The following is a 26,351-nucleotide window of genomic DNA, read 5'->3' as shown; positions in this document are numbered from 1 at the left end:
TTTGGCAAATATTTCTTGGGCGTTAACCCCATAATCAGCTGTGCTGCTCGTCCCAAAAATGCATGATCCTTACAAGCTGAACATCATTGTGAAGGTAAATAAACAGGCTTTCCAACAATGTAAAACACAATGACCATTAGCATTGATACAACAGAGAAATAGTCGACCAAACAAACTTTTTTTTCCAAGTTTATATGCTCATGTGCATAAATTTCCAGAACAGATATCTGAACATTGGATAAAGCCAGGCTCAACATTTTTGTTGACATATTAAGAGTAAAAGGTTTTTACAGAGAGAAGTTTGGATATCTCTTTTTATCGCTCCGTAAATCAGAAAATACTGTTAACAGCTATTCAAATAATTAATTTTTGCCATGTTTTTAGGAATAAAATGTTCGATAAATTAGGCTATGAATGGCAATGAACAAACCCCTCTTCAGAATATAGATAGGAATGAATCTGGACCGGAGGAGAGGTGGATGGGTCTTTCAACCTTTTTAATAAAGTCCCCCTCCATGGAGATGGAGTATGCAATGTCCACCATCAGGAAACATGAATGACATCACCAGGGAGAACGGAGGAAACTGGAGGAACAAGAATGAAGATAATAATCCCCCCCACCTGAGCTTCCCCGCCCATCTCCCCACCTTTACCTGATTTCATCATCAGCCTCTACAGTACTTATACCAGCCTCTTTCTGCTATCTGTCACCAGTTTCTTGGAACCTGGTCACCTACCTACCTACCTGTCACCTACCTACCTGCCAGCCTGACCCTCTGCCTGATCCCTGGACTTCTGAACCTTGTGAGTTTTTGCAACTTACCCATACATTAACTGAACTGATCATGTCTGCTTTTGTCTGTGTTTGGGTCTTTCCCTTGTTGCCTTGCACACATCAGTAGTGATAACAGATTTTCTCTCAAAAACTTTAAACTACATTTTTTTACTTTATCTTCATTCATGCTATTTATTCATTAAAATATAAATTTAAAAAAAAAAAAGTGTCTCACCTACCTGCTGTGTCTACACTGACTAATCAACCTATAATATCATGATTATTATTATTATACTGATACATTCCCAAACTTCCCGACTGCAAAAAATGATTTTCCATGAGCAGACAATCTAAAGATGCTCATCTTTCACATGATCGAAGTCTTGTTTTTCTGTGCTCATGTTCTTTAAAACAAACACTGCCTTTTAGCTGTCTGAGTAGCTCAATGTCACAAAAGTGTGAGGTTCTTATTTTGGATACCAGCAATTAAAAGGTGTTTCCACTGTTAAGAAAAGACCCGATACGATATAATCAGTTTAAAAGATTTATTTAAACTGCTAAAATTGTCACCATAAAACAGATAAATAAAACCAGTTAAAACAGAGCTTATTGGAATAAACTACAATAAAATATCCTTAAAATGGAGGTGCAAAGTCCAAGTGCACGGCGGGCAATAAATAGTTCAAGAAAGGGGAGTATTTTAGTCTTAAGATGTCAAGGGGGGCAAGGGGGTCCCGAGGCCGTCGGCTCCTCTGCTCCGGCCCTGCAGCTCTGCTGCACCCTCGTCGTCGTTGGCGCTACGGAGAGAAAACGTCAACCTCAGTGGCCAGCGCACACAGTAGCAGCCCACACACACCAGAGATTGCTTGGTTCTCTCGTCCTGGCCGCCCTGTCACTCTGTCGGCCGTGTTCCTGGAGCAGACAGTACCGGTGAATAAATGATAATGATAAATGATAAAACCCATAATAATAAATAAACATGCGATACTGGATCAAGTGATTAAAACAAATGTATCTCCCTGTGGCATCAACATTTGATGATCTGATATTTTAAACTAGAATGGCTCTCGGAGAGCACAGACCTCCGCTTGTATGTAGCGGAGCATCGTAAAACACTTCTTTCAAACTGGACAGAAACAAAATCAAACTCACCTAAACCATCGTCGTTACTCTTTCCAACAATCACTTTGTGCTTTGGTTGAACCCAACTGTAATTTCACATAATTTAATGTGAAAAACACTGATTCTACAGTTGATCTCCCTACCCCACCACCCGCTCTCTCTCTCTGTCTCTCTCTCTGAAGGAAGAAGGCGGGGTCAAGCGTCATCAACGCGTCATCAGTTACACTGTGTTATACCCAGAGGTCTTAATGTTCTGGCTGATTGTAATGCTTAAAAAAATTCCTGAATCCGGATCATGATCCTGATCGCCACCAAAATCAAATAGATTGTTCATTGTGCCACACCCCACCCCTCCAAAACATGTCATTCACTCTGGTGAAATCATAACCTCCTTCCTAGGCCTTTGGCCTTGGCGGAGGTAATAACAATGCTTCTGTTCTGTGTTTCATCTGCAGCTGAAGCTGAGTGTTACTGACGATGGCTACACCAGGTAAAGTGAAGCTGCCGTCACAGTATGATATTTCCATGCTGCTGTTTCTTTTCCATGTGTCCTCATTTAAACGTCACTTAAAATGGGATGAAAAGAAATTGCTTTTACAAAAAATGTAGGGAGCAAAAAGATTATGAAAACAGAGGGAAAAAAGGAATCTTATGGAACTAGAAGAGTGACAGTAAACACTCAGATGAGTCCATTCCTTACACTTTTTCCAAACTCTTTATATTCATTTTACAGTGTATGCAAAGCGCTTCAACATGTGGAGAAATCCAGAGCTTGAGAGACCGCCATGCCTAGTTACGGTTGCTAAGCTATGGTTGGACAATCACTTCTTCGGCATTTAGTATTTGGTCAGTTTGGCTACTTCTAAAATTCATGACAATTTGATAAGTGATTTAAATATAATTTTGAGGTAAATGTTTTGCTCTTCACTCTCCATTGGCCAGTTTTTGTTTAGCCCTATAAAGCATTCATTCCAAGCTTGTCTATTTTTCTAGTTTTGGGAATACATTGATTGATTTCTGATGTAAGTTGGTTTATACTTAACACTGTTCCTATCTGTGCTTTCTCAAAGTGACCTTTGAACAAACCAACCTGAAATGGGAGACCTTTGACGGCTCTATCCCCGACGGAGCCGTTTCAATCTACAATGGATACCAAAAACGCACCGACTATGTTGCCAAATATGGGATCGCGGCCGGATTCTACAACCCTAACATGGGTTCTCACTGCCACTACGCCTATGGAGACAAAGAGCATTTTGGCTCCCCATTTGAGATCCTGGTGAACAAAGATGACTTTGAGTCTTTGAAGTGGAAGAATGGCTCCTACGGTTCAGTGCCTGCAAATGCAGTCTACACATCCCCCGATAAAATGTATGTTGGGAAGAACGAGTATAGTCTTGGGAAGGTGGATGTTAAAAATGAGGCCTTCTTCTATGCCTCTGGAGGTAATGAGTATTGGTACAAGAACTACCAGGTTCTGACCTTTAACTCAGATGTAATCAGCGAGCACATTTCTGATGTCAAGTATGAAACTGATGATCTTAAAATCATTCAGTATCCTCCAGAGATCTTGACCAAGTCTGCCATCACCAACAATAGCAACCATCCAGTGAAACAGACAGCCACCCTCTCAAAGTCAATCCAAGTGGAGCAAAGGTGGGACACCAGCTTTTCAATAAAAGCAGGCATCACGACTGGCATCACTGCCGGAATCCCAAATATTGGCGAAGCAAGTGTCGAGGTTAGCGTGGAGACAACCCTCCAGTTCTCGAAGGGGACCAGTCATACCGAGTCAAACACCTACTCTGTTGCTGTTGAGTGCACAGTCCCACCAAAAAATTACTGCAATGTCAATATGGTGGCGCATAAGTACGGGGCAGACATCCCTTACACTGCACGCCTCAAACGCACCTACAGGAACGGGGAGACCAAGTGGACGTCCATCACCGGGACCTACAAAGGCGTCACCGTGGGAGAAGTCCGGGCTGTGGTCGATCCCTATGAACCTCTGTAGGCCCTGTCCCTGAAAGAATAATGGAAGAGGCTCCATGAGTTACAGTACCTGACATATTGTATGTTGGATACCCGTAACGAAAAGCTAAAAAATTTTTTTTTTATTTTTGCTTTAATTTAGCATTTATCGATTTCTTCAGTTTTTCAACAAATTGTTTACCAGGCACCAAATGTATTTTTGAGGTTTCACCTATAATGTCCAAGACACACACCCCCAAAACCTACCCTAATTCAGAGTTTAACCAATTAATTAATTAGTTTAATTGACTAACCAATTGAGAATTACAGAAATACTTGGAAACATTGTTGTGAAACTGGTGAATCGGTATGATTTCCTTTCTTCTATTGAGCTTAGAGTGATTTAGTCTCAGATATGATTTTATTCCACATATATAATCCCATATGTGTTTGTGCTCATTTAATAGTGATAACAAGTAGTTGATTTTCTTTCATTCTTCAATATGTAATCCTGTGTGCTTTAATATTCACTGGTTGGTAAAAATATGTAAGAAAGTTTTCTTTGCTAAAGGTCTTATGATCTAATAGTTTGTTGATGTTTAGATTGTTAACCATACATGGATCTGGAGTAAAAAAGTATAAATGAAGGGAGTCAACAGATTATAGGGGGCTTTTTTTGACTCTGAGGATATTTTTGACTTTTTCTTTTGGGCATTTTGAAGCTTTTGGGGATCTTTTGAGATTTTACTGGGTGTTTTGGTTCCTTTTTGTATCATTCAATTCATGTAACCAGTAATCTTCATATTATCTTTAAAAACCAATAAAACTGGATTGTATTCTGTACATTCCAACCAAAGTCTTGTCTTGCTCATCTCTGAGGGTGTCTGCTTGGTGTCCTTAAGGTAAGGTAAGAGAGCCCTTCCCCTGGGATGGGCTGACAGTTAAAAGGTAATTGTTATGAATTACAATAGCAAAGCTGAATACTTGCTAAGGTTAAAGTTGTATTGTTTACTTTGTCTTGACTTGCTAAACGGGGTTAGCTTGGATTATTTGATGTTCTACTGGTTGAGGTGTGTTTTATGTTGCTTATAATATCAAGGCTTAAACATAGTTGTGTGTTTTGGTGTACATTAGGTGTTAGATTGGCATCCAAATTAGGGGTGATGGGGCCAGGGTCCTGAAGCTGCCCTTCATAACCGAGCGAGGTTCCCTACCGACATAGGGTCCCTCCTCCAGGATGGACTTTAAAAACTCCAGGAGTACTTCCAGTCTCCCAACACCTATTGCATACACATTTCTGTAGCATACCAAAATGCAAGACCTGAAATAAGCAATACATCAGCAGCTGGTGTTTTTAAGCCTTGCTGAACTCCTGCCTCCCTGAGCAGGCTGAGACAGTTGGATAGTAACAGGTTATTGAGTCTCTCTTGCAGTTCTATTGTCTAGTTGAAGTGTGAACATACAAATTTAAGATGATGAGACATAATTTTATTGTTATTCCACAAAAAAAAATCATTAAGAAGAGCACCTTTTTATGGAGCTTGTCTGGGTAGTGGAAAGTTATGTAACAGGTATGTCACCAGTTCTGCTGCATAATTAGGAAATGAATGTTAGTATTTTAGGGGAAGGCAATAAATAACGAAAATAACACATTTTAAGTTGCCCAACTGGCCATCTGCCTACTTGCTGCATATATCAAATGAAACTTTGCAGATTTTTCTTATAGTGAGTGAAGTATTAGTGCTGGATCATCCGAATGCTATCAAAAGTTTGGTGTGCAACGATGTTCATGGCGGGCTGTAGCAAGTAGACGTTTGCATGAAGCATAATGGGATTGAACATCATAGAATGAAGCTCGTCAGTAAAAACTTCCTTCATGTCTTCATCTGAATTTGAAATAGCACAACAATATGTTATCAGAAAAATAAAATTACAGTTGATTGATTTTATATAAAATAAAATTAATCTAATGTTAATTAAATTATTTAAACTGAGTGTAAAAAGAAATGCTTTGTACTTTTAATTCTACCTGCAATCAGTTGATAGACAATACAAAAAAAATCATATCAAATATAAAATCAAATAAATAAATTTGACTTATTTCATAATATTTTCCTGCCTTCTGTTCAGTTTTGGGGCTAAATACATATGGCATCAAAAAGTGTTACAAATAAAGAAGCTGTGTTAAAAAGGTATGACGCCTATGATAATATACAGTGTTAGGGAATAAAACAGGTTTCTATTTGCTTTATAACTTAGAATTATTTCTATATTTTGAGAAAAATTGGACAAAGTTTCTCAGTTAGTTGTCAGCCACAGCTCTTCAGGTTAAGTGAGTGAGTTTTGTAGTAATGTATCTCCATTTAACTAATCTCTGCAGATGCTCATGAAGCAGCTGAAATATCAAATAAATCCAGTAGATGGCACTGAATGAAAACTTACTGATCTATTGAGCAGGTATGCTGAAACATCAGCACACTGTCTGCTTTACACTTAGTTTGAAATACAAAAATAAACGTTTTGTTAATTACTACACACGGTGTACCCCTTACACACACTCACTTATGTCTTTTTTTCAAGATAGATATGCAAATGTACACGGTATAATAATCTTCAGTTTAAATACTGCGGTATAACGTCACAGTCCTGCTCCCTGCATCTAAATACTTTCAAACTGTGATAACGTTTCAATGGTCCATTATGTTGTGAACTCTGCAGTCCTGTTTTGACCTGTGCAAATGTAGCCGGAACGGTCTGCAGGTCCCGACCACACTGCGTTGTGTTCTGGTGCACAATCAGACGCTGGACACTGGCATGTCTTGTTGAACTCAGGTTTATTCCTGTTTTGAGCCCAGAGAGAGCAAAATGCTGTCATATGGGTTTTATCCTCATAGAAAAACACCTCTCGCAGTCAGGTTCAGTGCAGACTCATTATAAACATGAAAATAACTCAAAACATGTAAATCAAATAAGACACAATAAAAAAAATATTTTACAGACCCCTATGGCTGTCATGAAAATTACACTGTACCACAATCACCTCACACAATATACTTAAAATGAATACTATAATTACTGAACACGGTAATGGGAGTACAACACATATACACATACCTGTTTTGAGCCCAGAGAGAGCAAAATGCTGTCATATGGGTTTTATCCTCATAGAAAAACACCTAACATGAGAAAAGGACAAGCTTACATGTGGATCCCACGGGAAGATAAAACGGCGACACCAGCACACACACATGTTTAGCTAGTGAGCTTAGCCTCTCAAAACTCACTTTACAAGTAAAAAGCACGACAGAAAATGACCCAGTTCGTCTGTCCTAATGATACTATGCAAGAGTAAACTGCTCTGTGTAATTAAATCAACATTAAAACATTAGAATTCACACTTTACATCGCGCCACTTTAGATACATACCTCTCGCAGTCAGGTTCAGTGCAGACTGACGAGAGAGCGGAGGAGACGCAGTACGTCTGCTAACAACCACCAGAGGGCGCTGTAGCACAAACTAAAACAGTACTCCCAATACCAAGGATAAACTTAGGAACAACACAACAAGTGAGGGATTTTGGTGAAATTAATACATATTGCAATAAAACACATAACATAAGAAATAAAAATTACAAATATTATTTACTGTCACTTCTTCTATCTGTTACACAAACAGAGCTAATGCTAGCTAGTTCTGCCACCACATTGACTGCAAACAACCTAAATTGCTAAGAAGTGAAAGTCAATTGTTCGTTCCATTGCAACATCAGCGCCCAGCAGCAGAGTTACGCTTCCACCATTTTGGACCGAAAGCAACTACCGGACGCCAGTACAACGTAGAAGAGGGTCCAATAGACCACAGACCATGGATGTAGAAGATGTGTGTCCTGGTCTTTTGCCCTGCATGTTAGTAAATATCCTACAACTCCATTCAATTCTGTTGATGTCGTGCTACTAGCACTACTAGCTACTGGCCGATAGCCGGTTGTTTGGGAACAGAGACGTTAATACGTCCACCACGGTACAGGCTTATACCATACAGTCCATGGGTGTATTAGAAGATAATAAAAGTGATGAATTACAACCAATATATCCATTATTACAGCCACATACAGCTAGCAGGAAGCTGGTAGAACCTCATATGTCATATGAGCGTGCAGGGCGGTGCGGTCCCGTGGGTCTGATGAACGTTCTTTATGGCGAGGAAAATAACTCTGGATTCAGCTGTTAGTTCATTTTACAACTTTAGGACATAATGATTTAAATGAGGGCTATTTAAGAGTTCCTACTGGCAAGTTGATTTACCTAAAAAAAAATGATTCTCTGATTTACAGACGTATCTTTATACACCCATGGACACAGACTCATTGGCGTTTTCAGTCCAAAATGGCGGCAGCGCTACCGCAGTGCCATCTAGCGGCTGTTGTTGAAAAAGCACCAGAGTTTCATCTCTTTGCTTCTTTACTCTTTGTTAACTGTTACATACGTGTTGCTAACTGTTAGTTCTCTGTGTTCAGGGTCTACGTAAGCGTGAGTTGCTTCGGGAGGTTTTACTGGGGCTGTTAATCGATTCAAATATTTAATCGTATGATTGTCCGTAGTTGATAGCAAATTAATCGCACTCTTTTTTATCTGTTCAAAATGTACCTTAAAGGGAGATTTACTGCATTTAGCATAAAACAATATGCTCAGATCATAACATGGCAAACTGCAGCCCAACAGACAACAACAGCTGTCAGTGTGTCAGTGTGCTGACTTGACTATGACTTGCCCCCAAACTGCATGTGATTATCATAAAGTGGGCATGTCTGTAAAGAGGAGACTCGTGGGTACCCATAGAACCCATTTACATTCACTGATCTGGAGGTCAGAGGTCAAGGGACCCCTTTGAACATGGACATGACAGTTTTTCCTTGCCAAAATTTAACATAAGTTCAGAGCGTTATTTAACCTCCTTCCTGACAAGCTAGTATGACATGGTTGTTACCAATGAATTCATTTGTTTTTTTAGTTTCATATAATACCAGTATCTGCACTCTAGCACAAAAGCTGTTTTGTCTCATGGGTCTGTCTCTGATCTGTTATTTTTAATTTGACCGACAGTCATTACTGCTACAGTACCTGTTGACCAAGGCTACAGCTGTCCTCTATACATACAGACATATAAGGGTGTCACGATCATTTTTTTGGCCACGATCACGATCAGAGTCCTTTTATCATTCGCTATCTGCTGATAGAGTCCCTTAAAGGAACAAAACTGAATTATTAACCTGATTAAAAAATAGCATGTAACAATAAGATGTTATATTACTAAAGTTAGTTTCATGTTAGCAGCACTAAAGCATGTTAAATTAACTACTTAATTAAAAAATAACATCAGCTGTTTTAAAATAATGTCCTATTATTATTAGCATGTACCGTCAGCAGCCAGACTGATCATGTCTGTACCTGAACACACACTCACCGTCAGTTTATTTCAAGATAGACAAGCAAATGTACACGGTATGATAACCTTCAGTTTCAATACTGCGGTATAACGTCACAGCTCTGCTCCCTGCATCTAATTACTTTCAAACTGTGATAACGTTTCAATGGTCCATTATGTTGTGAACTCTGCAGTCCTGTTTTGACCTGTGCAAACAGAGCTAATGCTAGCTAGCTCTGCTACCACATTAACTGCAAACAACGTAAATTGCTAAGAAGTGAAAGTCAATTGTTCGTTCCATTGCAACATCAGCACCCAGCAGCAGAGCTACGCTTCCACCATTTTGGACCGAAAGCAACTACCGGACGCCAGTACAACGTAGAAGAAGGTCCAATAGACCACAGACCATGGATGTAGAAGAGGGTCCAATAGACCACAGACCATGGATGTAGAAGAGGGTCTACTAGACCACAGACCATGGATGTAGAAGAGGGTCCAATAGACCACAGACCATGGATGTAGAAGAGGGTCCAATAGACCACAGACCATGGATGTAGAAGAGGGTCCAATAGACCACAGACCATGGATGTAGAAGAGGGTCCAATAGACCACAGACCATGGATGTAGAAGAGGTTGTGTCCTGTGCTTTTGCCCTGCATGTTAGTAAATATCCTACAACTCCATTAAATTCTGTTGATGTCGTGCTACTAGCACTACTAGCTACTGGCCGATAGCCGGTTGTTTGGGAACAGAGACGTTAATACGTCCACCACGGTACAGGCTTATACCATACAGTCCATGGATGTATTAGAAGATAATAAAAGTGATGAATTACAACCAATATATCCATTATTACAGCCACATACAGCTAGCAGGAAGCTGGTAGAACCCCATATGTCATATGAGCGTGCAGGGCGGTGCGGTCCCGTGGGTCTGATGCACGTTCTTTATGGCGAGGAAAATAACTCTGGATTCAGCTGTTAGTTCATTTTACAACTTTAGGACATAATGATTTAAATGAGGGCTATTTAAGAGTTCCTACTGGGAAGTTGATTTACCTAAAAAAAAATGATTCTCTGATTTACAGACGTATCTTTATACACCCATGGACACAGACTCATTGGCGTTTTCAGTCCAAAATGGCGGCAGCGCTACCGCAGTGCCATCTAGCGGCTGTTGTTGAAAAAGCACCAGAGTTTCATCTCTTTGCTTCTTTACTCTTTGTTAACTGTTACATACGTGTTGCTAACTGTTAGTTCTCTGTGTTCAGGGTCTACGTAAGCGTGAGTTGCTTCGGGAGGTTTTACTAGGGCTGTTAATCGATTCAAATATTTAATCGTATGATTGTCCGTAGTTGATTGCAAATTAATCGCACTCTTTTTTATTTGTTCAAAATGTACCTTAAAGGGAGATTTACTGCATTTAGCATAAAACAATATGCTCAGATCATAACATGGCAAACTGCAGCCTAACAGGCAACAACAGCTGTCAGTGTGTCAGTGTGCTGACTTGACTATGACTTGCCCCAAACTGCATGTGATTATCATAAAGTGGGCATGTCTGTAAAGGGGAGACTCGTGGGTACCCATAGAACCCATTTACATTCACTGATCTGGAGGTCAGAGGTCAAGGGACCCCTTCGAAAATGGACATGACAGTTTTTCCTTGCCAAAATTTAACATAAGTTCAGAGCGTTATTTAACCTCCTTCTTGACAAGCTAGTATGACATGGTTGTTACCAATGAATTCATTTGTTTTTTTTAGTTTCATATAATACCAGTATCTGCACTCTAGCACAAAAGCTGTTTTGTCTCATGGGTCTGTCTCTGATCTGTTATTTTTAATTTGACCGACAGTCATTACTGCTACAGTACCTGTTGACCAAGGCTACGGCTGTCCTCTATACATACAGACATATAAGGGTGTCCCGATCATTTTCTTGACCCGATCACGATCAGAGTCCTTTTATCATTCGCTATCTGCTGATAGAGTCCCTTAAAGGAACAAAACTGAATTATTAACCTGATTAAAAAATAGCATGTAACAATAAGATGTTATATTACTAAAGTTAGTTTCATGTTAGCAGCACTATAGCATGTTACATTAACTACTTAATTAAAAAATAACATCAGCTGTGAGCTTTTAAAATAATGTCCTATTATTATTAACATGTACCGTCAGCAGCCAGACTGATCATGTCTGTACCTTAACACACACTCACTGTCAGTTTATTTCAAGATAGACATACAAATGTACACGGTATGATAACCTTCAGTTTTAATACTGCGGTATAACGTCACAGCCCTGCTCCCTGCATCTAATTACTTTCAAACTGTGATAACGTTTCAATGGTCCATTATGTTGTGAACGCTGCAGTCCTGTTTTGACCTGTGCAAACAGAGCTAATGCTAGCTAGTTCTGCCACCACATTGACTGCAAACAACGTAAATTGCTAAGAAGTGAAAGTCAATTGTTCGTTCCATTTTAACATCAGCGCCCAACAGCAGAGTTACGCTTCCACCATTTTGGACTGAAAGCGACAACCGGACGGCAATAAAACATCCGCCTACAAAGTGCCGTACAAAAGTAAAACTAAATTATTTCTATTCTATTGTCATATTTAATGACTTTACCAACATGGCCTGTGTTGAATAATACAAATATTATAAATATGCATACTATTATAACTATTTACTTACGCTCTTAAAGTGAGCCTAGGACATAAATGGAAGTTAGAAAAATCCAGCACACAGATTTTGAGAGCAATCTCAATCTCAATAGCAGGACAGACTAGAGGAGCATGTCTAAATAGGGCAAAACACACATAATAGAGTAAAAATGGATCATTCTACAACATGACTAACTACCTTCATTCTAATGCATATCAAACATTTTCAGATGTATAACACGATGTAATTTTGCTATGAGAATCAAATACACTGTAAATAAGACAACATGGCTCTTACAGATGTTATAATAATAATCATCCAGTGTATCGAGTGGTAGAGGTCCCGGGTTCAAATCCCGGATGAGCCCCCAATTTGTCACAACCTGGCTCTCAAAGCCATGACAAATAGGGAGACACACCGTGGATCTTACAGATGTTACAATAATCATCATCCAGTGTAGTCGTACCATTGCAATTCCTGTAGAGACTCCATAAATGAGGCGCACCGCCGCTCAAAGCACCATCGTTGCCATCCTCCACCAAAACCTGCAGACAGACACAGCTGTTGGATTAAATAACCTCTATTGAGTTGAGCAGAAACACCCTACAACGGCACGATATGGTCTGTGTACAGTCCACTTACATAGGAAGAAATTAAGGAAGTTCAACAGTGGGTGTAAGATACAGTAAGACAACTCATTATAGTTTCATATAATGAGGAAGTAATAAACTTCTTCAAGTCGACTCCAAACCAGGTGACAAATTGAGGACATAAAAGAGCAAAATCTCTGTTACTTACCCACCAGTTTGTAGCATTAAACCAACCTTAAAATCCAGCCTTGGTGAAAATATCAAAACATCAAATGTTGAGCTACTGACACAGCTAAAAGTGTCAAAGTGTTTGTTTTAACAAACATGAGCACAGAAAAACACAACTGTGATCATTGAATTGTCTGTTTATGAATCTGAGATACTTCAAATTTCAAGTAGTGTTGAAATAATTGCTTTTAATTAGGTGAGTGGCAGTTAATTTCTTGCATTAGTAAGTTCACTTTCTACTTGGCAAACAAATAGCCACACCACAGATAGAGCCTGTGGGAAACAGTATCAGTTAAAAAAGCACAAAGCACCGAAAGAGCCCTTCAGCTGGCTCATTGACTGTAATGTTATTTCACCTCAACAAAACATAAATGTGGAGAAAAGTAATTCTTTAACTTTATCTACACAACTGCCATGTCTTCATCTCCATCAAAGTCTTGGGGTGCCCAAAGTGAAATGATTTCAGCAATACAACTTGCGGATTTTGACTGTGGATGTTTTTTTCAAGTACAGTAGTACCTCTCTCTGTGTTATCACCAGTTATCTCTAACAATGACTCATCACGTTCAGACCCTTCAGACACACACAGGTGATTCTGATTAGCTGATTAAGGCCTAGTCCACATGCACACAGGTATTTTTGTAAACATTGTTTTTCCTCCTTCATTCTCAAAAACAAATCTCTGACGAGACCAAAATGCAAAAACACAATTGATGCGCTGTCACACACGCAAATTTGATTATTGCATTTTAATTTTATTTTTGCTCATATAACACATACATATGTGGGAAATCATGACGCTATTGTAGAATTACAATTTCATTTTCAAGTTTACATTATCATTTGAATAAAGTCCCCTTCCATAGGGATTGAGTATGCAATGTCCACCATCAGGAAACATGAATGACATCACCAGGGAGAACGGAGGAAACTGGAGGAACAAGAATGAAGATAAAAATCCCCAGACCTGAGCTTCCCCGCCCATCTCCCTACCTTTACCTGATTTCATCATCAGCCTCTACAGTACTTATACCAGCCTCTTTCTGCTATCTGTCACCAGTTTCGTGGAACCTGGTCACCTGTCACCTACCTACCTGTCACCTACCTACCTGCCAGCCTGCCAGCCTGCCAGCCTGACCCTCTGCCTGATCCCTGGACTTCTGAACCTTGTGAGTTGTTGCAACTTACCCATACATTAACTGAACTGATCATGTCTGCTTTTGTCTGTGTTTGGGTCTTTCCCTTGTTGCCTTGCACACGCCAGCACACATCAGTAGTGATAACAGATTTTCTCTCAAAAACTTTAAACTCAATTTTTTTTACTTTATCTTCATTCATGTTATGTTTTTGATTAAAATATACATTTTTAAAAAGTGTCTAACCTACCTGCTGTGTCTACACTGACCAATAAACCTATAATATTATGATTATTATTATTATTATTATTATTATTATTATTATACTGATACATTCCCAAACTTCCCGACTGCAAAAAATGATTTTCCATGAGCAGACAATCTAAAGATGCTCATCTTTCACATGATCAAAGTCTTGTTTTTCTGTGCTCATGTTCTTTAAAACAAACACTGCCTTTTAGCTGTCTGAGTAGCTCAACATTTGATGATCTGATATTTTAAATAACAATGCTTCTGTTGTGTGTTTCATCTGCAGCTGAAGCTGAGTGTTGCTGACGATGGCTAAACCAGGTAAAGTGAAGCTGCCGTCACAGTATGATATTTCCATGCTGCTGTTTCTTTTCGTCATTTAAAATGGGATGAATAGAAATTGCTTATTACAAAAAACTATAACAAGCAAAAAATCCTATGGAACTAGAAGAGTGACAGTAAATGTTGGCATTGAAAACAGAACTTGAACTGAAAAAGGAAAGATTGGAATTGAAGAAGTTCAACTGAAAAATAAAACACAAGCATTAAAAAAATACTTGATATTATTTTGATTAAGTTTAACAAGACTTATTGTGTGAATACTGTAATACAGCGTTCACAGTATGTTATCCAAATCTTTATTATTCTGCTTCTTCTTCTATTTCTTCCGTACATTTTTTGGACTCTAACTACTTCTGCATACTTTCAGCTACAGAAACTGTTCAACTATCAAAATATTCATCTCTTTAAGGACATCAGTGCTTACATTCAACTTTTACCTCTTATACTTTTTAAAATCCACACACAGTAGAGAAAATACTACACCGTGGATATGGTCATGAATGGGACCTCTTCTTTTTATGTTACCTGTAACTCCACAAACTAATAGTTAGCTAAATGATATGCTCCTAAGTAACACAGTTACTAGTTATCTTGACATGCAAACCAGGGGTGCAACTATTCATCTACTACATCGATGTATCGATTTATATTCCTACGATCCAACTACATCGACAGGTACTCAACAAGTTGTCCTTAACGGGGATGTATATCGACCTATAATCAATTGGCAAAGTAAATTATTGATTGCATCGATACTAAGAATTTACACCTTGTATATAAGCACGTCAAACGTAATATGAATGTATTTTTTTCATAGTTTTGATAGTAAATAAATGTAAAATGTTACTCCGGTTCACTCTCCCTGTGTAGCGGCAGGCTGATAGAGAGGAAGAGCCAGACAAGTGAGAGATATTCAAGCCGGGTTTAAGGTCGAGTGTGTGGAAACAGTTTGACTTTTGCATAAAGGGAGATGTCCTAAATCACCCGCTGTTTGCAGAATATGCAAAGTCCAGATAAATAAAACGGAACCACGACCAATCTTTCCACGCACCTACTGTGACACCAGTATTATTGCTCTACCATTTATATTGAAAAGGAGAACAGAAGCAGGTGCTTAAACTACGGTGACCAGACGTCCCGGTTTGTCCGGGACTGTCCCGGTTTCAAGTTAGGTGTCACGAGTCCAGACAAATATCTGTCAAACAGTCGCATGTCCCAGTTTTCAACAGTCACTAACTAATTGTCCCGGTTTTCGCAAGAATCAAAATAACAATATTATGCTTACATAGACGTTTATCATGTTCCACTCATTAATTAATTTATGCGCACGAGATAAGAGCCAGCACAGCGCATCGCTGCTGTCTTTAACTATATAGTGATGTTGTCTGGCAACAATTACGCACAGACACGTCTGATCCGCTGGTTACATTTTGTGCAGTTTTGAACCACAGAGTCCTCCGTGCTTATAAGCACATCAAACGTGTTGTTTTGATTAATTATACACAGTTCCTTCTGCGCATCAACAGGCATTTCGCTCCTCTCATAACTCCCTCAGGACCGGCCGTTCATGTCAGTCTTTCACCCGGTGTCTCCATCCTGGACAAAATGTCTGAGCTCCACAATTTAATTATAATAGCCTGAGGCTGAGCCGAGCAACATGATGTGATCAAAATGGTTCAGGTTCAAAACTAAAGTTGAAAAATAATGTATGTAGTCCCAGACAACAATATGCTTCCTCTGAGAGAAACTCTCTACAGGACTCCCAAACTGTCAGTAGGTCATGAGGGGGATAGCCCTGTGATTAAAGGGGGAGAAAGTAATGAATGTGATACAGTAAGTCATAATTGTCACAGCCGCTAATGCACCCCCCTATAATAATGCCTTCTTTTTCATCCCACCCTATGCTCAAATGCGCTACAGGTGCACCATGTTAGCCATTGTGTGAGCGCATGAACGTGTGTGCGCACGATGGCTAGATTAAACCACTGTTCATTCGACCTGAAGAGAAGTTGGTTGCATTTTATTTTTTGTTAAATATTATTGCTCTACCTTTTGCTTTGAAAATGAGAACATCATTTAACTTGAATTTGATCTTTTGTTAAATATTGCACTGTCTTTTGTATGAGTTATATGTATTTGCCATTAATCGTTGTGTTTACTTATTTATATCCATAATTAATTTATCCCTGATTCCCTTACAAGAAAAACTTTGAGGAATCCTGACCTGCATTGTGCAGTATCAGCTATTTATTTCACACTGATAGAATTTTTGGCAAAAAAGGTATTGTGTCGATTTCAAGTCATTGAATTGAATCATATCATATCGTATTGCTCTATATGAGCCAATATCGTCCTTGAACCGTATCGGAATCATGGAAAATTATAATAACGCATCGTTGTAAAAACGTATCACCGTTACACCCCTAATGCTAAACATTGCAGCTTATGTTAGAGCAGTTGAACACACAGTTGAGTCCATTCCTAACACTTTTTCCAAACTCTTTAAATGAGTTTTACGGTGTATGCACAACGCTTCAACATGTGGAGAAATCCAGAGCTTGACAGACCTCCATGCCTAGTTACGGTTGCTAAGCTATGATTGGACAATCACTGTTTGGGCGAGGGGTTAAGCTATGGTCAGTTTGGCTTCTTCTAAAATTCATGACAATTTGATAAGTGATTTAAAAATAATTTTGAGATAAATGTTTTGCTTTTCGCTCTCCATTGGCCAGTTTTTGTTTTGCCCTATAAAGCATTTATTTCAAGCTTGTCTATTTTCAAAAAGCTTTGGGAATACATCGATTTATTAGTGATGTCATTTGGTTTATACTTAACATTGTTCCTATCTGTGCTTTCTCAAAGTGACCCTTGAAGAAACCAACCTGGAATGGCAGACCTTTAACGGCTCTATTCCCAACGGAGCAGTTTCAATCTACAACGGATACGAACAACGCACCGACTACGTTGCCAAACATGGGATTGAGGCCGGCTTCTTCTGCCCTTCCCTGGATTCTTACTGCCACTACGCCTATGGAGACAAAGAGCATCGTGTCTCCCAATTTCAGATCCTGGTGAACAAAGACGACTTTGAGTCTTTGAAGTGGAAGAATGGCTCCTACGGTTCAGTGCCTGCAAATGCAGTATACACATCCCCCAATGACATGTATGTTGGGAAGAACGAGTATGGTCTTGGGAAGGTGCATGTTAAAAATGAGGCCTTCTTCCTTCCCTGGGGAGGTAAAGAGTATTGGTACAAGAACTACCAGGTTCTGACCTTTAACTCAGATGTAATCAGCGAGCACATTTCTGATGTCAAGTATAAAACTGATAATCTTAATATCATTAAGTATCCTCCAGAGATCTTGAAAAATTCTACAGTCATCAACAAAAGCGACCATCCAGTGACACAGACAGCCACCCTCTCAGAGGCAACCGTAGAAGAGCAAAGGTGGGACACCAGCTTTTCCATAACAGCGGGCGTCACGACTAGCATCACTGCCGGAATCCCAGATATTGCCTCTGCAACTGTTGGGTTTAGTGTGGAGACAACCCTCCAGTTCTCGAAGGGGACCACTCATAAAAAGTCAACCACCCACTCTGTTGCTGTTGAGTGCACAGTCCCACCACACCACTCCTGCAAAGTCAATATGGTGGCTCATAAGTACGGGGCAGACATCCCTTACACTGCACGCCTCAAACGCACCTACAGGAACGGGGAGACCAAGTGGACGTCCATCACCGGGACCTACAAAGGCGTCCAAGTGGGAGAAGTCTTGGCTGTGGTGGATCCCTGTCAATCTCTGTAGGCCCTCTCCCTGAAAGCATAATGGAAGAGGCTCCATGAGTTACAGTACCTGACATATTGTATGTTGGATACCCGTAATGAAAACCTAAAAAAAAATAAGTTTTATTTTTGCTTTAATTTGGCATTTAATGATTTCTTCAGTTTTTCAACAAATTGTTTACCAGGCACCAAATGTATTTTTGAGGTTTCACCTATAATGTCAGAGACACACACCCCTAAAACCTACCCTAATTCAGAGTTTAACCAATTAATTAATTAGTTTAATTGACTAACCAATTGAAAATTACAGAAATACTTGGAAACATTGTTGTGAAACTGGTGAATCGGTATGATTTCCTTTCTTCTATTGAGCTTAGAGTGATTTAGTCTCAGATATGATTTTATTCCACATATATAATCCCATATGTCTTTGTGCTCATTTAATAGTGATAACAAGTATTTGATTTTCTTTCATTCTTCAATATGTAATCCTGTGTGCTTTTATATTCACTGGTTGGTAAAAATATGTAAGAAAGTTTTCTTTGCTAAAGGTCTTATGATCTAATAGTTTGTTGATGTTTAGGTTGTTAACCATACATGGATCTGGAGTAAAAAAGTATAAATGAAGGGAGACAACAGATTATAGGAGGCTTTTTTGACTCTGAGGATATTTTTGACTTTTTCTTTTGGGCATTTTGAAGCTTTTGGGGATCTTTTGAGATTTTACTGGGTGTTTTGGTTCCTTTTCGTATCATTCAATTCATGTAACTTGTAATCTTCATATTATCTTTAAAAACCAATAAAACTGGATTGTATTCTGTACATTCCAACCAAAGTCCTGTCTTGCTCATCTCTGAGGGTGTCTGCTTGGTGTCCTTAAGGTAAGGTAAGAGAGCCCTTCCCCTGGGATAGGCTGGCAGTTAAAATGTAATTGTTATGAATTACAATAGCAAAGCTGAATACTTGCTAAGGTTAAAGTTGTATTGTTTACTTTGTCTTGACTTGCTAAACGGGGTTAGCTTGGATTATTTGATGTTCTACTGGTTGAGGTGTGTTTTATGTTGCTTATAATATCAAGGCTTAAACATAGTTGTGTGTTTTGGTGTACATTAGGTGTTAGATTGGCATCCAAATTAGGGGTGATGGGGCCAGGGTCCTGAAGCTGCCCTTCATAACCGAGCGAGGTTCCCTACCGACATAGGGTCCCTCCTCCAGGATGGACTTTAAAAACTCCAGGAGTACTTCCAGTCTCCCAACACCTATTGCATACACATTTCTGTAGCCTACTAAAATGCAAGACCTGAAATAAGCAATACATCAGCAGCTGGTGTTTTTAAGCCTTGCTGAACTCCTGCCTCCCTGAGCAGGCTGAGACAGTTGGATAGTAACAGGTTATTGAGTCTCTCTTGCAGTTCTATTGTCTAGTTGAAGTGTGAACATACAAATTTAAGATGATGAGACATAATTTTATTGTTATTCCACAAAAAAAAATCATTAAGAAGAGCACCTTTTTATGGAGCTTGTCTGGGTAGTGGAAAGTTATGTAACAGGTATGTCACCAGTTCTGCTGCATAATTAGGAAATGAATGTTAGTATTTTAGGGGAAGGCAATAAATAACGAAAATAACACATTTTAAGTTGCCCAACTGGCCATCTGCCTACTTGCTGCATATATCAAATGAAACTTTGCAGATTTTTCTTATAGTGAGTGAAGTATTAGTGCTGGATCATCCGAATGCTATCAAAAGTTTGGTGTGCAACGATGTTCATGGCGGGCTGTAGCAAGTAGACGTTTGCATGAAGCATAATGGGATTGAACATCATAGAATGAAGCTCGTCAGTAAAAACTCCCTTCATGTCTTCATCTGAATTTGAAATAGCACAACAATATGTTATCAGAAAAATAAAATTACAGTTGATTGATTTTATATAAAATAAAATTAATCTAATGTTAATTAAATTATTTAAACTGAGTGTAAAAAGAAATGCTTTGTACTTTTAATTCTACCTGCAATCAGTTGATAGACAATACAAAAAAAATCATATCAAATATAAAATCAAATAAATAAATTTGACTTATTTCATAATATTTTCCTGCCTTCTGTTCAGTTTTGGGGCTAAATACATATGGCATCAAAAAGTGTTACAAATAAAGAAGCTGTGTTAAAAAGGTATGACGCCTATGAGAATATACAGTGTTAGGGAATAAAACAGGTTTCTATTTGCTTTATAACTTAGAATTATTTCTATATTTTGAGAAAAATTGGACAAAGTTTCTCAGTTAGTTGTCAGCCACAGCTCTTCAGGTTAAGTGAGTGAGTTTTGTAGTAATGTATCTCCATTTAACTAATCTCTGCAGATGCTCATGAAGCAGCTGAAATATCAAATAAATCCAGTAGATGGCACTGAATGAAAACTTACTGATCTATTGAGCAGGTATGCTGAAACATCAGCACACTGTCTGCTTTACACTTAGTTTGAAATACAAAAATAAACGTTTTGTTAATTACTACACACGGTGTACCCCTTACACACACTCACTTATGTCTTTTTTTCAAGATAGATATGCAAATGTACACGGTATAATAATCTTCAGTTTAAATACTGCGGTATAACGTCACAGTCCTGCTCCCTGCATCTAAATACTTTCAAACTGTGATAACGTTTCAATGGTCCATTATGTTGTGAACTCTGCAGTCCTGTTTTGACCTGTGCAAATGTAGCCGGAACGGTCTGCAGGTCCCGACCACACTGCGTTGTGTTCTGGTGCACAATCAGACGCTGGACACTGGCATGTCTTGTTGAACTCAGGTTTATTCCTGTTTTGAGCCCAGAGAGAGCAAAATGCTGTCATATGGGTTTTATCCTCATAGAAAAACACCTCTCGCAGTCAGGTTCAGTGCAGACTCATTATAAACATGAAAATAACTCAAAACATGTAAATCAAATAAGACACAATAAAAAAAATATTTTACAGACCCCTATGGCTGTCATGAAAATTACACTGTACCACAATCACCTCACACAATATACTTAAAATGAATACTATAATTACTGAACACGGTAATGGGAGTACAACACATATACACATACCTGTTTTGAGCCCAGAGAGAGCAAAATGCTGTCATATGGGTTTTATCCTCATAGAAAAACACCTAACATGAGAAAAGGACAAGCTTACATGTGGATCCCACGGGAAGATAAAACGGCGACACCAGCACACACACATGTTTAGCTAGTGAGCTTAGCCTCTCAAAACTCACTTTACAAGTAAAAAGCACGACAGAAAATGACCCAGTTCGTCTGTCCTAATGATACTATGCAAGAGTAAACTGCTCTGTGTAATTAAATCAACATTAAAACATTAGAATTCACACTTTACATCGCGCCACTTTAGATACATACCTCTCGCAGTCAGGTTCAGTGCAGACTGACGAGAGAGCGGAGGAGACGCAGTACGTCTGCTAACAACCACCAGAGGGCGCTGTAGCACAAACTAAAACAGTACTCCCAATACCAAGGATAAACTTAGGAACAACACAACAAGTGAGGGATTTTGGTGAAATTAATACATATTGCAATAAAACACATAACATAAGAAATAAAAATTACAAATATTATTTACTGTCACTTCTTCTATCTGTTACACAAACAGAGCTAATGCTAGCTAGTTCTGCCACCACATTGACTGCAAACAACCTAAATTGCTAAGAAGTGAAAGTCAATTGTTCGTTCCATTGCAACATCAGCGCCCAGCAGCAGAGTTACGCTTCCACCATTTTGGACCGAAAGCAACTACCGGACGCCAGTACAACGTAGAAGAGGGTCCAATAGACCACAGACCATGGATGTAGAAGATGTGTGTCCTGGTCTTTTGCCCTGCATGTTAGTAAATATCCTACAACTCCATTCAATTCTGTTGATGTCGTGCTACTAGCACTACTAGCTACTGGCCGATAGCCGGTTGTTTGGGAACAGAGACGTTAATACGTCCACCACGGTACAGGCTTATACCATACAGTCCATGGGTGTATTAGAAGATAATAAAAGTGATGAATTACAACCAATATATCCATTATTACAGCCACATACAGCTAGCAGGAAGCTGGTAGAACCTCATATGTCATATGAGCGTGCAGGGCGGTGCGGTCCCGTGGGTCTGATGCACGTTCTTTATGGCGAGGAAAATAACTCTGGATTCAGCTGTTAGTTCATTTTACAACTTTAGGACATAATGATTTAAATGAGGGCTATTTAAGAGTTCCTACTGGCAAGTTGATTTACCTAAAAAAAAATGATTCTCTGATTTACAGACGTATCTTTATACACCCATGGACACAGACTCATTGGCGTTTTCAGTCCAAAATGGCGGCAGCGCTACCGCAGTGCCATCTAGCGGCTGTTGTTGAAAAAGCACCAGAGTTTCATCTCTTTGCTTCTTTACTCTTTGTTAACTGTTACATACGTGTTGCTAACTGTTAGTTCTCTGTGTTCAGGGTCTACGTAAGCGTGAGTTGCTTCGGGAGGTTTTACTAGGGCTGTTAATCGATTCAAATATTTAATCGTATGATTGTCCGTAGTTGATAGCAAATTAATCGCACTCTTTTTTATCTGTTCAAAATGTACCTTAAAGGGAGATTTACTGCATTTAGCATAAAACAATATGCTCAGATCATAACATGGCAAACTGCAGCCCAACAGACAACAACAGCTGTCAGTGTGTCAGTGTGCTGACTTGACTATGACTTGCCCCCAAACTGCATGTGATTATCATAAAGTGGGCATGTCTGTAAAGAGGAGACTCGTGGGTACCCATAGAACCCATTTACATTCACTGATCTGGAGGTCAGAGGTCAAGGGACCCCTTTGAACATGGACATGACAGTTTTTCCTTGCCAAAATTTAACATAAGTTCAGAGCGTTATTTAACCTCCTTCCTGACAAGCTAGTATGACATGGTTGTTACCAATGAATTCATTTGTTTTTTTAGTTTCATATAATACCAGTATCTGCACTCTAGCACAAAAGCTGTTTTGTCTCATGGGTCTGTCTCTGATCTGTTATTTTTAATTTGACCGACAGTCATTACTGCTACAGTACCTGTTGACCAAGGCTACGGCTGTCCTCTATACATACAGACATATAAGGGTGTCACGATCATTTTTTTGGCCACGATCACGATCAGAGTCCTTTTATCATTCGCTATCTGCTGATAGAGTCCCTTAAAGGAACAAAACTGAATTATTAACCTGATTAAAAAATAGCATGTAACAATAAGATGTTATATTACTAAAGTTAGTTTCATGTTAGCAGCACTAAAGCATGTTAAATTAACTACTTAATTAAAAAATAACATCAGCTGTTTTAAAATAATGTCCTATTATTATTAACATGTACCGTCAGCAGCCAGACTGATCATGTCTGTACCTGAACACACACTCACCGTCAGTTTATTTCAAGATAGACAAGCAAATGTACACGGTATGATAACCTTCAGTTTCAATACTGCGGTATAACGTCACAGCTCTGCTCCCTGCATCTAATTACTTTCAAACTGTGATAACGTTTCAATGGTCCATTATGTTGTGAACTCTGCAGTCCTGTTTTGACCTGTGCAAACAGAGCTAATGCTAGCTAGCTCTGCTACCACATTAACTGCAAACAACGTAAATTGCTAAGAAGTGAAAGTCAATTGTTCGTTCCATTGCAGCATCAGCGCCCAACAGCAGAGCTACGCTTCCACCATTTTGGACCGAAAGCAACTACCGGACGCCAGTACAACGTAGAAGAAGGTCCAATAGACCACAGACCATGGATGTAGAAGAGGGTCCAATAGACCACAGACCATGGATGTAGAAGAGGGTCCAATAGACCACAGACCATGGATGTAGAAGAGGGTCTACTAGACCACAGACCATGGATGTAGAAGAGGGTCCAATAGACCACAGACCATGGATGTAGAAGAGGGTCCAATAGACCACAGACCATGGATGTAGAAGAGGGTCCAATAGACCACAGACCATGGATGTAGAAGAGGGTCTACTAGACCACAGACCATGGATGTAGAAGAGGGTCCAATAGACCACAGACCATGGATGTAGAAGAGGGTCCAATAGACCACAGACCATGGATGTAGAAGAGGGTCCAATAGACCACAGACCATGGATGTAGAAGAGGGTCCAATAGACCACAGACCATGGATGTAGAAGAGGTTGTGTCCTGTGCTTTTGCCCTGCATGTTAGTAAATATCCTACAACTCCATTAAATTCTGTTGATGTCGTGCTACTAGCACTACTAGCTACTGGCCGATAGCCGGTTGTTTGGGAACAGAGACGTTAATACGTCCACCACGGTACAGGCTTATACCATACAGTCCATGGATGTATTAGAAGATAATAAAAGTGATGAATTACAACCAATATATCCATTATTACAGCCACATACAGCTAGCAGGAAGCTGGTAGAACCCCATATGTCATATGAGCGTGCAGGGCGGTGCGGTCCCGTGGGTCTGATGCACGTTCTTTATGGCGAGGAAAATAACTCTGGATTCAGCTGTTAGTTCATTTTACAACTTTAGGACATAATGATTTAAATGAGGGCTATTTAAGAGTTCCTACTGGGAAGTTGATTTACCTAAAAAAAAATGATTCTCTGATTTACAGACGTATCTTTATACACCCATGGACACAGACTCATTGGCGTTTTCAGTCCAAAATGGCGGCAGCGCTACCGCAGTGCCATCTAGCGGCTGTTGTTGAAAAAGCACCAGAGTTTCATCTCTTTGCTTCTTTACTCTTTGTTAACTGTTACATACGTGTTGCTAACTGTTAGTTCTCTGTGTTCAGGGTCTACGTAAGCGTGAGTTGCTTCGGGAGGTTTTACTAGGGCTGTTAATCGATTCAAATATTTAATCGTATGATTGTCCGTAGTTGATTGCAAATTAATCGCACTCTTTTTTATTTGTTCAAAATGTACCTTAAAGGGAGATTTACTGCATTTAGCATAAAACAATATGCTCAGATCATAACATGGCAAACTGCAGCCTAACAGGCAACAACAGCTGTCAGTGTGTCAGTGTGCTGACTTGACTATGACTTGCCCCAAACTGCATGTGATTATCATAAAGTGGGCATGTCTGTAAAGGGGAGACTCGTGGGTACCCATAGAACCCATTTACATTCACTGATCTGGAGGTCAGAGGTCAAGGGACCCCTTCGAAAATGGACATGACAGTTTTTCCTTGCCAAAATTTAACATAAGTTCAGAGCGTTATTTAACCTCCTTCTTGACAAGCTAGTATGACATGGTTGTTACCAATGAATTCATTTGTTTTTTTTAGTTTCATATAATACCAGTATCTGCACTCTAGCACAAAAGCTGTTTTGTCTCATGGGTCTGTCTCTGATCTGTTATTTTTAATTTGACCGACAGTCATTACTGCTACAGTACCTGTTGACCAAGGCTACGGCTGTCCTCTATACATACAGACATATAAGGGTGTCCCGATCATTTTCTTGACCCGATCACGATCAGAGTCCTTTTATCATTCGCTATCTGCTGATAGAGTCCCTTAAAGGAACAAAACTGAATTATTAACCTGATTAAAAAATAGCATGTAACAATAAGATGTTATATTACTAAAGTTAGTTTCATGTTAGCAGCACTATAGCATGTTACATTAACTACTTAATTAAAAAATAACATCAGCTGTGAGCTTTTAAAATAATGTCCTATTATTATTAACATGTACCGTCAGCAGCCAGACTGATCATGTCTGTACCTTAACACACACTCACTGTCAGTTTATTTCAAGATAGACATACAAATGTACACGGTATGATAACCTTCAGTTTTAATACTGCGGTATAACGTCACAGCCCTGCTCCCTGCATCTAATTACTTTCAAACTGTGATAACGTTTCAATGGTCCATTATGTTGTGAACGCTGCAGTCCTGTTTTGACCTGTGCAAACAGAGCTAATGCTAGCTAGTTCTGCCACCACATTGACTGCAAACAACGTAAATTGCTAAGAAGTGAAAGTCAATTGTTCGTTCC

At 39.3% G+C, this 26,351-nt stretch overlaps 2 protein-coding genes across 2 annotated transcripts; both read left to right on the top strand.

Annotated features, from left to right (window-relative positions):
* The first annotated feature begins 2,343 nt into the window (after positions 1-2,343).
* Positions 2,344-4,724, top strand: LOC141769967 (natterin-3-like). The gene is made up of 2 exons (XM_074639520.1): positions 2,344-2,387; positions 2,968-4,724. The coding sequence occupies exons 1-2, from the start codon at positions 2,375-2,377 to the stop codon at positions 3,909-3,911; spliced, it is 957 nt and encodes a 318-aa protein (XP_074495621.1). The 5' UTR covers positions 2,344-2,374; the 3' UTR covers positions 3,912-4,724.
* Positions 4,725-14,473: 9,749 nt separating this feature from the next.
* LOC141770161 (natterin-3-like) lies at positions 14,474-18,313 on the top strand. The gene is made up of 2 exons (XM_074639820.1): positions 14,474-14,486; positions 17,370-18,313. Exons 1-2 carry the CDS (start codon positions 14,474-14,476, stop codon positions 18,311-18,313), a joined length of 957 nt encoding a protein of 318 aa, XP_074495921.1.
* Positions 18,314-26,351: the final 8,038 nt, after the last annotated feature.

This window comes from Sebastes fasciatus, chromosome 6 (assembly GCF_043250625.1).
Source record: "Sebastes fasciatus isolate fSebFas1 chromosome 6, fSebFas1.pri, whole genome shotgun sequence".
Lineage (NCBI taxonomy): Eukaryota > Metazoa > Chordata > Actinopteri > Perciformes > Sebastidae > Sebastes > Sebastes fasciatus.
This window is presented reverse-complemented; position numbering and strand designations above follow the sequence as displayed.